Genomic DNA, 15,452 nt, shown 5'->3' with positions numbered 1-15,452 from the left:
AAATGACAGGTTGAGGTGTGTAAATGTATTACAGTAAAATAAATGTTTTACTGAATGTAACCTTACAGGGCAGGTGGGTGGCACAGAGGCCTCCAGTTTGGCCAGTTTCTTTAACAATGGGAAAGGCGGTGTTGGCGGGTGGGAAGCTGGTGGATCGTGTCCTTGTTTCTGCAATAGTGACTTTGAGTGCTCAGTCAGCTGTGTTGAAGCTATTGATTCTCGTTTATTTAATATATTTTTTCATTGATTAATCATTTAGCTATGAAACGTTAAAAAAATATTTTTAGCAAAACAGTTAACAGAACCCAAACTGGCATCTTAAAATTCCTTTGTCTGACCAAAAATAAAGAGCCCAATAGTATTTAGTTTACAGAGATCTGATGTAAACACTAACACCAGTGAGACAATATGAGACAAATTTCTTAAAAAACTGAGCAATTTTCAAAATACTAAAATAGTACATTTTGCAACCACTGGCTGATTGATGAATCAATACTATCGATGGGGAACCTATTCAGTGAAGGAATCTGGAGAAGATAGCGTGATGCTCCATACACTTTCAGGTGAAAGAAGTGTCTGCTGACCCGATGTGTGTCAGTCAGTCTATAGTCTACACACAGAGATTACCAGTGACAGGGACCCTGGTAGACATTGAGAAATGAGAAATGATCATATCCGAAAGAAAATGGGAAAAGAAGAAAAAAAATCTGACCTTTAACCACACAAGTGCTGTGTATCTGAGTCATTTTACTTTCCTATATGATTATAGCTCCTAGCATTTCACGTTCTGACATAATTATGCACTTTTTGAAATAACTGCATGTTTTGTTTTTGAATTATTCTACAGATGAAATCATAGATATTGGAAACTATTCCAGCTCTAATTTCTCTTAATAAGCATAAGACTCCATCCCGCTCATTTTGAGCCAACTGGCAAAGAACATGAAAAGCAGCCAGAACAACGGGTACAATTATGTTTTAAATAAGCGGGTATAAATGATGGAGAAATGGCCCTACGAATAAGCCGCTAGCAGTAGGTCTGCTGGTTTGAGTATGCGAGAAAGGTAAATAAGTGGTTAGGAATAATATGAAGCATTTTCATTCCCACTGCAGGGGAGAAGTCCATAATTATATCTTTGGGTCTTGAAATGAGTTTATGAACATGTGTCTGCATGCATAAGCGTGTATATGTTCATAAATTGTCGCATTACCTGAAGGCTAAGTGGATTGAGGCTGGTGTTCGTCCTGCAGCTAATTGGTCCGTCAGTTTGAATCTCCATGGCATACAGCAGGTTCTCGTCCCGGAAACGGGAAGGCCAGCCGACCTGGAGCTCAGCCTCCCGAATACTGCTGGGACCAAAGTTATGGAGCTGGAGAGTGAAAGAGGGAACAGAAACTTGTCAGTATTGTGCTCTCTTCTGTCTTATTAGTATGTCTCAAGTGCACAAGGCTATAATTAGGTTATCATAACTGTGGGATGATGACACAGGCCACCTGTGTTTTAGTGAAAATTATGCTAACAGCCCTCAGTCACTGGGGACTGAAATACAAGACAAGTAAAACCTACAGCAACACCTGGCTCATCATTCCACATGAAAATCATGACAAATGAATTATGAGTTTAAATGAACCATCAATTATATAAATCCTGTTTTTTTCCCCCCAACCTATATTCTTTCTCTCTCTCTCTCTCTTTCTCTCTCTCACACACACACACACACACACACACACACACACACTGTCATTAACACTGAAGCAAGTCATCCAAACAGGACATGATCCTGGTGCTGCAGGGCAGGAATTCTGCAAGAGCAAAGTACTCAGTCCTCTCTAACTAGAAGCAGCTGCCAACTGGGAAAAGTACCGCAAATGAAAATCATTATCAGCTGCAGGACAGGCCAGACACGGCTGCACTCCGGTTCAATGAGGCAGCTGTCCCTTTAAAACAAAAAGGAATCACATGTACTTGTACATACCCCTATTGTAAACTGACACCAGTCTGTCAGCCATCCTCCCTCCTTCTATCTATTTGTCCATACCTCCCTATGACCTTGTTTTTCCTCTCAGTAATCATTACTCATTACACTGTGTCCAGTCTCAAGAAAAATCCTCCCTGCCTTCCTTCCTCATTGCCTTGCTCTCTATTCCCTTCTCTCTTTTTCCCACCTTGACAGTAGTAATTAGTCCTGAGCTGGAGCCCTTTGATCAGCCAGAGTCCAATTTTTATAGAGCTACTGTTTTTTACTGTGTGTGTTTACTTCACCTTACAGAGCCCTTCTCTCACTGTAGCCTATTTTACAACTTCCCACACTTATTCTTCTGCTCTTTTCATCTTAACAGTCCGCGCAGAGACACGCTTTGTGACCAGCAACAACAAAAACAAAACAATCATGTCTGAGCCCACCTCCACCTTCCTCTTCGTATGAGATGTAGCTGTCCCGGCTGTGTTTCAATGTAGGCAGTGCATTTACCTCATAGATGTGTGTTACTTGTGGTCCCACGTCGTCCTCCTTGACAGGCTTCTCTTTGGGTTCCCAGCGTGGGAACGGCAGCACCACCTGAGAGGGATGAGACACCCTGAAGAGAGGAGAAACAGCTCAGTGACACTGATACATGTGCGCATTGATAGGTTTGGATTTTTTGTAAGTCCATCTAAATATAATTCTCACTGACCATATGAATGACCATCACTAACTATGACCATAGTGCTAAAACTTAATTGTAATATCTATCAACCGCTTATCCTGAGTACAGGGTCGCAGCTTCACATATAACATATAATTACGTATACATATAATAAAAGGGAAATCAAACACAAAAAACATTTGAACATTTGGAGCTTTTAAACATTCATCACTCATAATAGAGAATTGTATAGCAAATGTGACCTCTATGTATTGTAACAACTGTGATTTAGAATTCAAAATATTAAATTTAAAATGATAGATGGACACAGTCGAGGCAGGACAGTTTCATATCACAAACACAGGAAGTCGCGTGTACTCATCTCTCTCATCCCAGGTCTTCCTCTGTTTGTATGTACAACTGACCACACCCAAACAACGCCAAGCAGGGCTCCAAGCTTTGAAGTGTGTGTGTGTATCAGTGGGCATGTGGGTACCCATGAACATGTCAAAGGCTCACAAGTATCCCATGTGCACATGATTAGTTCAAATTTATTTCTAGAAATGTGTTTTCATGCTGTTTGCCATCTGTATATAAACAAGCTCTGTAAATTTAAACATAACCAAAGGGGCAGTAATATCCTGCAAACACCAAAAAGTTTAGGCTGAAACCAGACCAACTGCATCATTGCGAAGCAGACACGGCAACAAACAATTTTTGTCACCGTTCTCTCGGAGAGGATGCCACTCTCTCACACGCAAAGATGCTTGACTCACCCGCGTAAATCCAGTTGAGCTTGAGCAACGATGGACAAATTCAAACTGACTAGGTTGCTGTTGGAGTTGTCTTTGTTGGAGCTGTGGAGAGATTTACAGCGAGTTTAAATAAAATCTAAGGCATGAAATAAAACACATCACACTGACTATGCTCTGCTTTCTGTATCTATTTGCAAACATTTCAAAGGAGGCTGTGGGACAGTACGAGGCTCAGAAAAGCTCATAATAAAGCTGTATTTTTATGTTCTTTCTCTGGCAGCGGGCTTGGCCAGCATTTAGCCGTCTGTGTCTAGTGATGTGATGTATTGAAATCAACACAATGAAGCAAACAGTGAACATGTTGTGTAGAGCTTGTCTCTTCTCTGGAGTTCCTCTGGGCCATCTGTCTTCTTCTGTCTCTGCGGTTAGTTTCATCAAACCACAGACAGCAACAGGATCAGGACAGACACAGAACTTATTTACATGGCTCAGAAGGAAAACAAACAGCTCTTTGTGTGTGTGTGGGTGTGTGTATGTATGTATGTGTGGGCTATGTGTGAGAGTTGGTGGGTGTGTCACCTGTGAATCTGTAGCTCAAAGCTGATCTTTGGTCCGGCATCTTCCAGCCTTTGGACAGAAAACCTCAAACCAACAGACAGCTGGGCACGAGTAAGAACAAAACGCAAGAAAGAGAGCAAATGTGTAAAAACATGTGACAGGAAAAACAAGTGGAAAGGAAGACAGAAATTAGACGCATCTGTACATCAAAGGCCATATCATGTTTAAAGTGTTCAGTATTAGACAGTAAAATCTCTGTTAAGTATGTCCTCTACTGTACAGGACCAGGTCTGTACGTGTATGTGTGCGTTTGTGTGGGTTGACAACAGCAGAAATCTAAAATTTGAGACAATCCAGACTGCACTCACAGACACACACTTAAAAGCTACAGTTAGGGTTCTTGTCTCTCCCGAGTTTAAATTCCCTGTCTTTTAGGCTAACTCAAAACACGTGGAGGATCTAGCTCATCATCAACTGTTCGACAACAGTATGTGTGTGCGTGGGTGTCACCGTATGACAGCGTGACCGCGCATGTGAAGATGTGTATGTGTGCTCTACTGAACAACAGGTCAAACACATGGTCCACAGAGGGGAATGACAGCATGCAGACTTGCACTACTTCACGACGCAGGCCTCCGCTGGTGGTGGTGGTGCGGGGGTAGGTGACTACAAAGTCAGACCGTCTTTACGGGACACATTAGAGAGAGGCAGGAAAGATCTAAAGAGACAGACATCAAATGAGTGAGTTGTTCAGAGAGAAGGCGTCACTGTCAGCTACGAGGAGGAGGACAACAGCCCAACAGATATCTGAAGGAGGTCAACTGCGTCTCTTAAAATCTGTCTTTTTAGCATCTGCCCTAGATTGAAAGGTGGCTGTTAAAGGTTTGTAGTTTCGTCCTTAAAGAGACCAGAAGCTGTGGTCTGCTTGAATTTACGTTGGTCACAATGGATTGTAAATTTTCACTGCGGAGAAAAAGCATCAAAACATCCACAGTACTTTCTCAAAGCACTCTTACAATGTTGCCAAAATCCTCCGCCGTCCAGTGTGTTCCAAATAATTATCATTTTGCCACAATATAGCTAAACGCTGCTTCTGTGTTATGTTATTGCCCTTGTTGAAGCTGCACGGCTTTGCCACAGGCAGTGCATTTAGCCACATTTTGGCAAAACAATGATTCTTTGGAACAATGCTGAGAAAAGTTGTTTATGCTGAAGCAGTGGTTTGAGAAGTTTCTAAAGGCACTGCAAGGCATTTTTGTCAGTCAAAGTTGTCACTATTGGTATCCCATGGAACAAAAGAGAATTCAACTGAGCAGTGCTTCTGTGCTTAAAGAGGCCTGAAACTACAAACTTTTAACAGCCTCTAACAGGGCTTGAAGCCTACAGGGATTGTTTGATAGTCAAAACATTTTATGTCAAGAACACTTAAATGTAGGGCTGTGGGATATGGCTGAAAATAATGTCTGGTATTGGAAACAAAATTTTTCCAATGTCTAAATATAACTGGTCATTTGAACTTAACGTAAATGCAACTGGGATTGAAACGTGTCCATTTAAATGCATTTGTGGTTTGGAATCAGTGTGCAATAGCCTTGCATTTGCATGTGATGCACATATAACTGCGCTCCTCATAAAGCAAAAATGCAAAAGCCACACTTTGTAATTTTCAATTACAATAGCCTGGACTCACTAATTTTGTGAAACAGTAACACAATATGATCATATCCACAAAACAGGATTCCACTGAAAGCTGAATTATTGCCAAGCCCTACCTTAATGTTATCATTCATTACTGACTGCTGCCAAATCTTTGACAAATTATGCTTTGTGGCATTCACCAAAGGTCACTGAACTAAAATTAAGTTAAACGAGAAAGAGAAGTGGAAGAAATGCAGGCATACAGATGGCCACAAATACTGGAGCCAAAACCAGCTTTCCTTCAGGCATGTACCTCCTACCCTTCTCAGTGAGGCACTACAACTCTGTCATGTGGCACCAGGAATGAACTCCAGTGATGAGAACTATTTAGTTGCACAATATGACTGGAGTCTGTATGGGGTACATTGAGGTATGTTCTGCATATGCTCATGGATTCCTGAACATCCAATGGGGCAAGGGGAGAGTTAAATATGGGAAACATCTGGACAGCTGGAGCACACACACACACACACACACACACACACACACACACACACACACACACACACACACACACACACACCTTGTTTTGCTCTCCTCTCCCAGCAGTGAAACGTGACCACATAATTGATTTATCAGTATGCCGTGTGTCACCTCCAGAGCTAAAATGCACCTCTGTGCCGGCCTTGACACCTTTATAAAAACCCTACATTCACAGTAATACACACACTTCATCACACACACAGACACACACACACACACACACACACACACACACACAAACATGCACACACACACACACAAACTCAAAAGCACATGTGACATGCTTTGTGACACACAAATGTACACCGGCGTGGTAGAATTTCATGTAGGAAGGGACCACTCTTTACTTTACAAAGCCTAGGCTTCCTGCATGTGTCGCCATCCATGAGTTAAATGGATTATCATTACAAACACACTTGCACTCACACTTATGTATACACACACACACACACACACACACACACACACACCCACATTAAGTGTGAAGCATAGTCAAGGGAGTCAAAGTGTGTGGAATAAGGGTCAAGGTGTTGATCAGTAATCATTGGAAACCATCAATCAGTGTGAATTAAACCTTAGGAGTAACAGCCGGAGCTTCTTAACATGGACTTTTAAGTTTTAGTGAAAAGTGTGTGTGTGTGTGTGTGTGTGTGTTTGAGCTTTTGCGTGTAACAATTCACCTCTGTCCCAGCCACCATTGGATTCCCGAGGTCACACACCACCATTCTGGACTCATTGACCATCTTGTACTCGCAGTTTAGCTGAGACAGAGACTAGAGAGGAGAGGAGAAGTACAGTGAGTGAGATGATAAGGTAAAAGCAGATGAAAGTGACAAACAGGGAGCATTGAAAGTCAAGAGGGGAAAGCAAAGAACAGCGGAGGGAAGTACAACACCATCAAAGGGGGGTGGGAGTGAGAAAGAGAAGAAGGGAGGGAAGAAGGAAGGCAGGAGAGGAGGCGTGATGAATGCTCTGACAGTAACAACCTCATCAATCAAACAGCCCCATTACACACTCATTAGCGCGCACACGTGCAAACATGCACACACGCAGATATAAACACACACACACGCACACAGCAGTTGACCCTAACCATTTCCGTGGTCACTAATGCAGCTTGTAAATCATAATAGGGACTTCTGGGCTGTTGCCAGTAAAGCCTAGCCCACTGATAGCCTTGCCTTAATCACTCCAAACAAACACCCACCACAAAGACAAAACAGGATGTAATATCGTACAGCCTCAAATAGCTACTTCCTCCTTTCATATGGTCACTTGGCACAAGCTTCAATCATGATGAGACAACCGCCTCAATCTTATATATGTCTATTTTCAGAATCCATCCTACTGGCCTTTAACATCAAACATGCATGACTGATTTCAGACAAATGTGTGTGCAGTGTGGGTGTTTTTTTTTTTTTTTTACCTCCACCCTGCGCTTCACTCCAATATAGTCAGCCTCTGGTGGTATCAGTGTGTGGAGCTCTGTCTCATAGGCTCCCTCTCCTTGGTTCACCGCAGTGATGGTCAACATGACCAGATTGTCATCCCCAATCACCAGCTCTGAGCGATCCCTATGTGCATATTTCAAAACGAGTTTTGTAGAGGACACAGAAAATACAGCACTTTGCTGCAGTTACATACAAGAACTCTTGTCCTGTGTCTTTTTTAGATTTTCTTGCTTCACCTGCAATCTGTTTGCTGCATGGAATGTAATACCCCCAACCCCAAAAATAACCCCAACAATGTGTGTGTCAGTCAGTAGAGGGTGACAGAATGTTTGTATAACGCTGCCATGGAGATATGGTACAGCTGGAAACACTATAGAGAGTAGGCTAATTCACACACACACACACACACACACACACACACACACACACACACACACACACACACACACACACACACACACACACACACACACACACACACACACCACATGGTAAATGGAACTATAATGTGAGCAACTTCAGTGTAAACTTTGCTTATTGTGTGAGGAATAACAGACTACTTTCTTTGGTTTAGCTGTGTGTGCATGTGTGTGTCTGTGTTTGGCCGTGTGAAGTGTTGAGTGTTTACAGGTTGAGGTCAGAGGGCGTGGCCGTGTCAGTCTTACATGCTGGCGGAGAGCTGGAGGTCGGGGATACAAATATTGTCGTCACCGCAGTCCAGGAGAATGTAGGCCTGCAAGGAAGAGGGGCACAGAGAGGAGGATTGTTATGAGGAAATTGTTAAGGTACACTGGACATCATCATGAATCAAAAAATTTAAGTAAATGTAACTGGGAAACACCAGGATGCAGGGGCTGTATGGGGCCTACATACATACAGACACATAACAATAACATGCAGACTAGAGTTGGGCTATACAGCTCTTGGGCAGCAGAATAAGTTCTGGGTTGGGTTTGGGCCATTTGTTGCGCCCTGCTTCGGTCGAGGTTGGGTTTGGTTATTTTCAAAATGTAATTTTGTAATAAATATTGTTCTCAATCTCTCGCTCTAGGGTTAATCTAATTGTCTGTATCCGTTGGTGTCATGTGTTGCAAAAGACATGCAATGTCTAGCATTAGAAGAAAGTGCTGTTCTCTTTAGTGAGTTAACCTGAGCTCGTATGCTCAATGAGCACAGTTCAGTACTGGAATTAAAAATGTAGAAATGGCTCGCTCACGTCAAAAACGCTGTGGAATTAAAAAAAAACAACTATTTTTATTTATCAAATTCTGCAAGTGGAAGAGGAAGCAATGCATTTCAAATATTCTTCATCAGGCTTGCATCTTTGACATGTAAATCGTTTTAAGTTTGTCAAGTGCTTAATTTTTGGTGTGCACAAAGCTCTTTCTCTCTTTATCTTTAACAATGCCAACTTATGACTGAGCAGCACCAGACTGAAATATACTACTTCACAGGGGACTCTTGGTTTTGGTTTTGTTTTGGTTTTGGATTATAACTGTTTGATCTGTAAAGCTTTATTTGGAAAGAATTTCTGAGTTTATCAGCCATGTTCATCTGATCTATCCTGTAAAAAGGTAAAGTTGAGATTGATCTTAACATCTGAGGCTATGATTTTTTTTCAAGCACTTTCATCAAAGAACGAATGATTATAATATAACATCAGGTTGGATTTGGCTCTCACATTTGGTAGTGTTCTGTACAGCATATGACACTCTCTGAACCATCAATTGAGATAAGGAAAATTCCTCAAAATAAGCCCTTTAAAGGAGGGGAAAATGGAAGAAACCTCAGGAAGAGCAACAGAGGAGTAATGTTACTCCTGTATCATCATGTATGATATTATGCTTATTATATTATAGAATATTATATTACACTCACATGCTCTTGAAGAAAGGTGCTGCTGTAATAGTTGAGAATGGGTGGGGGGTTTTGGCCATGAGAGGGTGGAGCCAAGCTGTAGTTCAGAGCCAGTGCGATCGGGGTCAGTTTGTCCCTGTATTCATCATCCTCCTGAGAGAGCAACAAAAAGAGTTGAGAAATGAAAACGGTGCTTTGAAGAAATAATAAACTGAACAGTTGGACAGCTGATTCTTCTGTAAGACACACAGCATTATGCAAAATTCATCCATTTGTATATGTGTGTGATTTGCTCACTCTGAGGAAAATGGTGTAGCTCAGACACGCACGTGGGCGGTTGAGACCCAATCTTAGGAGCCCCGTGCGCTGATGCTGCTGGGTGTCCAGGAACAAAACTCTCTTAACTCCACCTCTAGTGCCTTTCAGCCAATCCAGCTGCAGCTCTGCTCTCAGGTCTGGACAGAAGGTAATGTTGCAGAGGTGGAGATGGATGGAGAGAAAAGGAAATATGTGTTTTAATAATGAGTTAATAAGGCAATACAGCCAATCAGACACTCCTTAACTGTTGAATCCACAAAGTCCAATCCCTTTATGTGTGTGTGCCTGCACATGTGTGCATGACTTTCCATTAGTTACGAAGAAAGGAGCCATTTGTAGGCGTTTTACTCTTCAGAGAATCATCAGAAAGTGGAAACAATGTACTCTGTCTACCTGATTCTTTTTTCCAGCTTCCTTCTTGCATTTGTTCTCCACTCTGAACTCTAGTGAGATGTACAACCGAGCTGGCTCTGACTACTGTCCCACCCTCAGTGCTTTTCCCTTTTGCCTCCATCCCTCATTCCACCACATTGTGCACAGCTGCTTACCTACAGAGCTGGGGATCCCCACTCCACTTACTGCTGCGCACACGTCCACATTAAGACTGGAGGGAGAGAAAAATTGAGAAGATAAATAGATAGACAAGAAGTAGTGAGGAGATTGTGATAACTTTTAGCATATTGTACATGATCAACGTTATTAAGACACCCTAGATGTCTATTCACCCACATCCACTCTGACAAAGTGAACAAAATGCACAGGTAATATACTAACTCATGTTACCATAAGGTTCTTTTTCAATAAAAAGTCTGCCAATAAATCACACAGGATTTTACACCTAAGAACAGTAAGCCATCTAAGCTTAGGGTGGCTGCTATAATTAAGTGTTGCAAAAGTGTGTGAATTGGTATTATTATTTTTTATATATTATATATATTTAAAAATGTATGCAGTGCATTTTGGATGTGATTTATTTTAATTTGTGGCGTCTTGTAAGGCAGTGCAGGCTGGTCATATTTGTATACATAATCCGCATGAGTTGTGTGGTTAATGCACAGAAAGTGCTGATCATAGCAGTGATTTATTTAGAATAAATCACGACAATGATATTATTCATTCATTCTTTGCAGATGTTTCAATCATACTGTTCCTTCCATATTTCCTGCCTTCATATTTGCATGACAAAATCATGAAAAACTATATAACAAACTAAATAAAGGCACTTATTCCTTCTTGTACTCCAGGGGGTGGAGGGAAATACCGCTGAGGACCCTGTGAGCCCCTTAATTAGACACACTGACATGGGAGACTGGAAAACACTTTTCCTCTATTTATGTGTGTATGAATGTATGTGTAAGTATGTGTGTGTGTGGTGTCTTATCACCTCTTTAATCAAGAACAGGAAAGTGACTCCCTGCAATGTTAATCTCCACTAATCTGAGGAGGCTTACGGACGTAACGCTCCTGATTCTACACTGAAGACTCAGCATTATGAGGTACGAGGTAAATTACTTCATGTGATTATTGTTTGTTTGTTTTTAGTTCACAAACCCTGACATCCAAAAAGCAGATGGTGTGGATGCTTGTGTTTTTGTTAATAATTAGAATCCCCATTAGATGATGCAATAATGATGAGCTAGTTTTCCTGTGTTCTAAATGTGTGCAATGCAGATGTGAGTTTGTGTGTGTGATAAAATACAGGTTTCTATTTTAAAAATTGCTCCCTTAAGTCAATATGACCTCTCCAGGTGGTTCTGTGCATGTTTAATTTGTGTTGCATGTACTGTAAGCGTGTGTGTGTTTCGTGTTTTTGGCGGGTGTGCCCAAGTGTGACTCTAATAAGCAATGTGTGTCAAACGTAAGTGTATATAACGCGGAAATGCCCCCCACTTTACTGACATAAGCTCTGGCGCTTGGTTAGTCATTACTGTGTGTAATTTCCCCCAAAATGCATCTGTGCTCCACCACCCAACACACTGCTAGCTGACCCTCCCTGCAAACACGCATACATAAAATACCTTCCCCCACAACACCCCATCTGCTTAATGAGTAAGAACGTTCAATTTAAGACTGGTTATTAAGTAGTTGTACCTCTTTTTCCACCACGACTTTACCCTCCCACCTAGCCCCATTTTGTGCCTCTCATTTATCACCATTACATTCAAGTCATAGAGCTAAGCATCAGATTTTCCGAAAAATGAATTACTTAAACCTGCAGTAACTGATATTTTGGCCACTTGGGGGATGAGAAACAAGCTGTGAACACGACATTGACATATTATCACCTCTTAAGTTGTTGTAGCGAACATGTTAGCAAGCAGTTGACTATTCACACATCCAACAGAGAGCAAAGCTTTTAATTATCCGTGTTTCTGTCCACCTCATAGGGAGAGTCCAATATTCAGTCTCCCTTCAGCTCTGTTTTTGGTCTCCACCAACAAACATTCTGCTCTTTGGCTGATAAATACACCACTATGTTCATCAGCTAGTTGCTACCTAATGCTAGGTAACAGAGAGTCAGTTTTTGAGATTCTTTGCAACTATAAGAGTGGTGAGAAGAAACCAAAACAGTAAATATGCAAGTTTTGTTGCCACTTTAACAACACTGCTATTCTGAGGGTATTTACAAATAATAGGGTAATACATGAGATCCACAAACTGGGCTTACCGCCCATCATGAGACTTTCCAGCTCTCATCACAGGGAAATAACAAAAATGTCCAAGCATCTTCACCCCGCTGACACACAAGAGCCTCAGACATCCCTTAAACTCAGCGAGCTGCTGTTTGACTCTGCATGTGTGTGTCCTATGTCCTATCTGATTCCATACCTCCAACCAAAACTTCGTGCCGGTTTATTGAAATAAGCTGAGTTTTGTTTTGACAGAATTCCACAGTTTAGTGCTTTCTGTCAATCTGGCCCAACCCTGTTCCCTTTTCACTCACTGCCAACACTCACACTCCACTCCGCGCACAACAGACACCATGATGGCAACTCGCCGAGCACACTTCTTCTGTCCAAATAGTCCCACATCGGTTCCAGCTCCAATAAGTTAGGACCAACAATAGGCTGTGGTGAAACAGCAGGAGCCTTTAGACTCGTTCCCCTCGACTAACTCACCCCGAGGCTGTTCAAAGCCAGCCTGCTACCCACAGGAACAATAACATAATCAAAATAGAATTATGCAGTATCAAATTAATTGCAGATTCCCATAAATCTGACTTTCCAGGTTATATGAGCGTGCTTTTTCAGTGTGCTTCTAAATTATTGCATTAGACACACAGACAAACAGACCTTGAGTGATGGTAGACGTCTAGAGCACAGGGGTGAAATATTTGTCACATCTGTGAGTGTGTGCATGTGATTTGTGAATGTGTATACTTTATAGTGCATACCATTTTATGATACAGTATAAACAGTAAGATTTCTGGTACAGCTTTGGGGTTCAGTGCAGCAGTGGGCCTCATTAGTCTCAGGACTTTGATCCCTTTACCTTTATTTCACCTGCACACACACACACACACACACACATGCACGCACGCACACACGCACACACACACACACACACACACACACACACACACACAGACAAAATCTGTCTCCAAATTCCAAACTACAAATGAATTATAACTATCTGGAGTGCTAACACTAGAACAGTTAATAAATTAAGTATACTCAAATAAAATATTCACTTTTAATTTTTAGCTTGATTTTGAGTGTGGCGCTGCTGGACACTATTGTCCCAAAACGCAATGTCAAACCTCAATAGAGGAGCAACACACAGCTGGAAAAAATTACATCAAAATTGTGGAATGTGGTGAGGAGCTAGATGAGCATTTTAGAAAACCAAAAAAATCCAGTATAAATTTGTTGGGAAAACATTTTTGTGTTTAGTTGTCAGTGGTGTTAATGTCAGTCAGTTGATTAATGTTTTGTATCATGAAGTACATTTATTTTTTGTATGCTAAGTTTTTATTTTAATTGGCGTTAGTACCTTTTTATAACATGTCCTTTATTTAAACTTGCAAAACTCTGGTTGAGATTAAAATCTTATTTTCAGAGAGACCTGGCAAAGGGGGCAGCACTAAAATGTTGTTACAACAATAAATATCAAAAGCAATTAGTATCAACAGGCCTAGGCAAATGTCACACGCTACAAAAGAGTATACACAATATCCAGTAAATATGCATGAATAGGTATAGGTATAGGTAATAGCTAAAATAAGGGAAAAACAATGAAGTGTTATTTTCCAGATCCTATAAAATCGACTTGAATTCATAAACAGTAATCAGCTCTGACAATTTTCCAGGAGAAACGGACATCTGTGGAACATTGTGAGAACACAGGCCATATTGATTCGGATTTCTACACATATACATGTACACAGATAAGGGGGAACAAGCCCAAGGGCAGATTTATATATAAAAGTCAACCACTGAGAATGTCTGATATATACAGAACACTGAAAAGTGTTAATCTTCAGTGTGGGATTAGGAGAAGAGACTCTCTAAGCATGTTCTTCTTACCAGGTAACCATAATATCTGTTTCAGGCAGGTGACACTGTCGGTCATCAGGGTTCAGGATTCTGGGAGTCAAGATCATTGCAGCTTCCACAGACACCACAGCTCGAGACCTACACACAAACACACATACGGTATACAACACAATCTAAAGACATTAAAAAAAACTTGAAAGTATCTCCCACTCTCCCTAGTTCTTTCTCCATCTGTGTGTTTGGTTTTTTTTCTCCTCTCTGTGTAAATACTGTTGTCCGCTTGTGTGTTTGTCTGGCCTGTCCTCTTTCCAGGTCTCTATGGTGGTGGGGAGGAGGTGGTGTGGCTCCTCAGTGGGAGACACCTGAAGCTGCTCAGTTGTCCTCCTGGATCCTTCACTTACATTTTACAATAGACATTTTGTCATCATAACTGTATATACTATGATTTCTGGTGGGTGACGCGGTAGCCCAGTGGTCTCACAGCAAGAAGGTCCTGTGTTCGACCTTGGGGCGTCCCAGGCCTTTATGTTTAGAGTGTGCATGTTCTCCCCATGTCTGTGTAGGTTATCTCTGCTCCAGCTTCCTCCCGCCATCCAAAGACATACAGGTAGGTTGATTGGTCACTCTAAAATGTCTCTTGGGTGTCTCTCGCCCAATGTCAGCTGGGATTGGCTCTAGCCAAAAAGATAAGGGTTTTTTGGAGGAGTTTTTCTTCATTTAAATTGAGGGTCTAAGGTCAGAGGTAAACTGTGATTTGTGATATTGGGCTCTATAAATAAAACTTGACATGAAAGTCACACAGAAGTTCAGGAAAAGCACAAACGTGAGGTATGAGAAAAAGCATTTCAAAACAACACAACACTTTGTACAATCTTACCTGTACACCGTCACCTCGCCTGCGCCAAACGCTCCCACGATCAGATCTGCAGACAGTGAAAGAGAGAGAGAAAGCGCGAGAGAGAGCGTGCGAGAGTGAGAGTTGGGAAATAGAGAGCTTCAAAGAATGCCACAGTTGGGACTGATTTCAAGGTCTCCAGCAATCTTCATCAAACACAGACGTCTCACGTTTAATATGCACACACATTTACACACACTGTGACATTGCATTGACTTTCTGATATCGCCATGCTTTTCCTTTGTTATCCCTTCACACATGACCTGGTTCAAACTAAATTCATGAACACAACATGCGTTAATGCGTGTGTTTGCGA

General features: G+C 41.6%; 1 protein-coding gene across 1 annotated transcript in view; it reads right to left on the bottom strand.

Moving 5' to 3' along the window:
- Positions 1-15,452, bottom strand: part of itga8 (integrin, alpha 8) — a 40,641-nt gene that overhangs the window by 3,298 nt on the left and 21,891 nt on the right. Inside the window, exons 14-25 of the mRNA XM_046045994.1 lie at positions 15,119-15,164; positions 14,272-14,379; positions 10,294-10,349; positions 9,725-9,882; positions 9,449-9,580; positions 8,236-8,303; positions 7,546-7,693; positions 6,800-6,892; positions 3,960-4,039; positions 3,402-3,482; positions 2,472-2,577; positions 1,212-1,370 (exon numbers count right to left, since the gene is read on the bottom strand). Coding sequence (XP_045901950.1) covers positions 1,212-1,370; positions 2,472-2,577; positions 3,402-3,482; positions 3,960-4,039; positions 6,800-6,892; positions 7,546-7,693; positions 8,236-8,303; positions 9,449-9,580; positions 9,725-9,882; positions 10,294-10,349; positions 14,272-14,379; positions 15,119-15,164 — 1,235 coding nt within the window. The remainder of the gene's footprint in view (positions 1-1,211; positions 1,371-2,471; positions 2,578-3,401; positions 3,483-3,959; positions 4,040-6,799; positions 6,893-7,545; positions 7,694-8,235; positions 8,304-9,448; positions 9,581-9,724; positions 9,883-10,293; positions 10,350-14,271; positions 14,380-15,118; positions 15,165-15,452) is intronic.

This window comes from Micropterus dolomieu, linkage group LG03 (assembly GCF_021292245.1).
Source record: "Micropterus dolomieu isolate WLL.071019.BEF.003 ecotype Adirondacks linkage group LG03, ASM2129224v1, whole genome shotgun sequence".
Classification (NCBI taxonomy): Eukaryota; Metazoa; Chordata; class Actinopteri; order Centrarchiformes; family Centrarchidae; genus Micropterus; species Micropterus dolomieu.
This window is presented reverse-complemented; position numbering and strand designations above follow the sequence as displayed.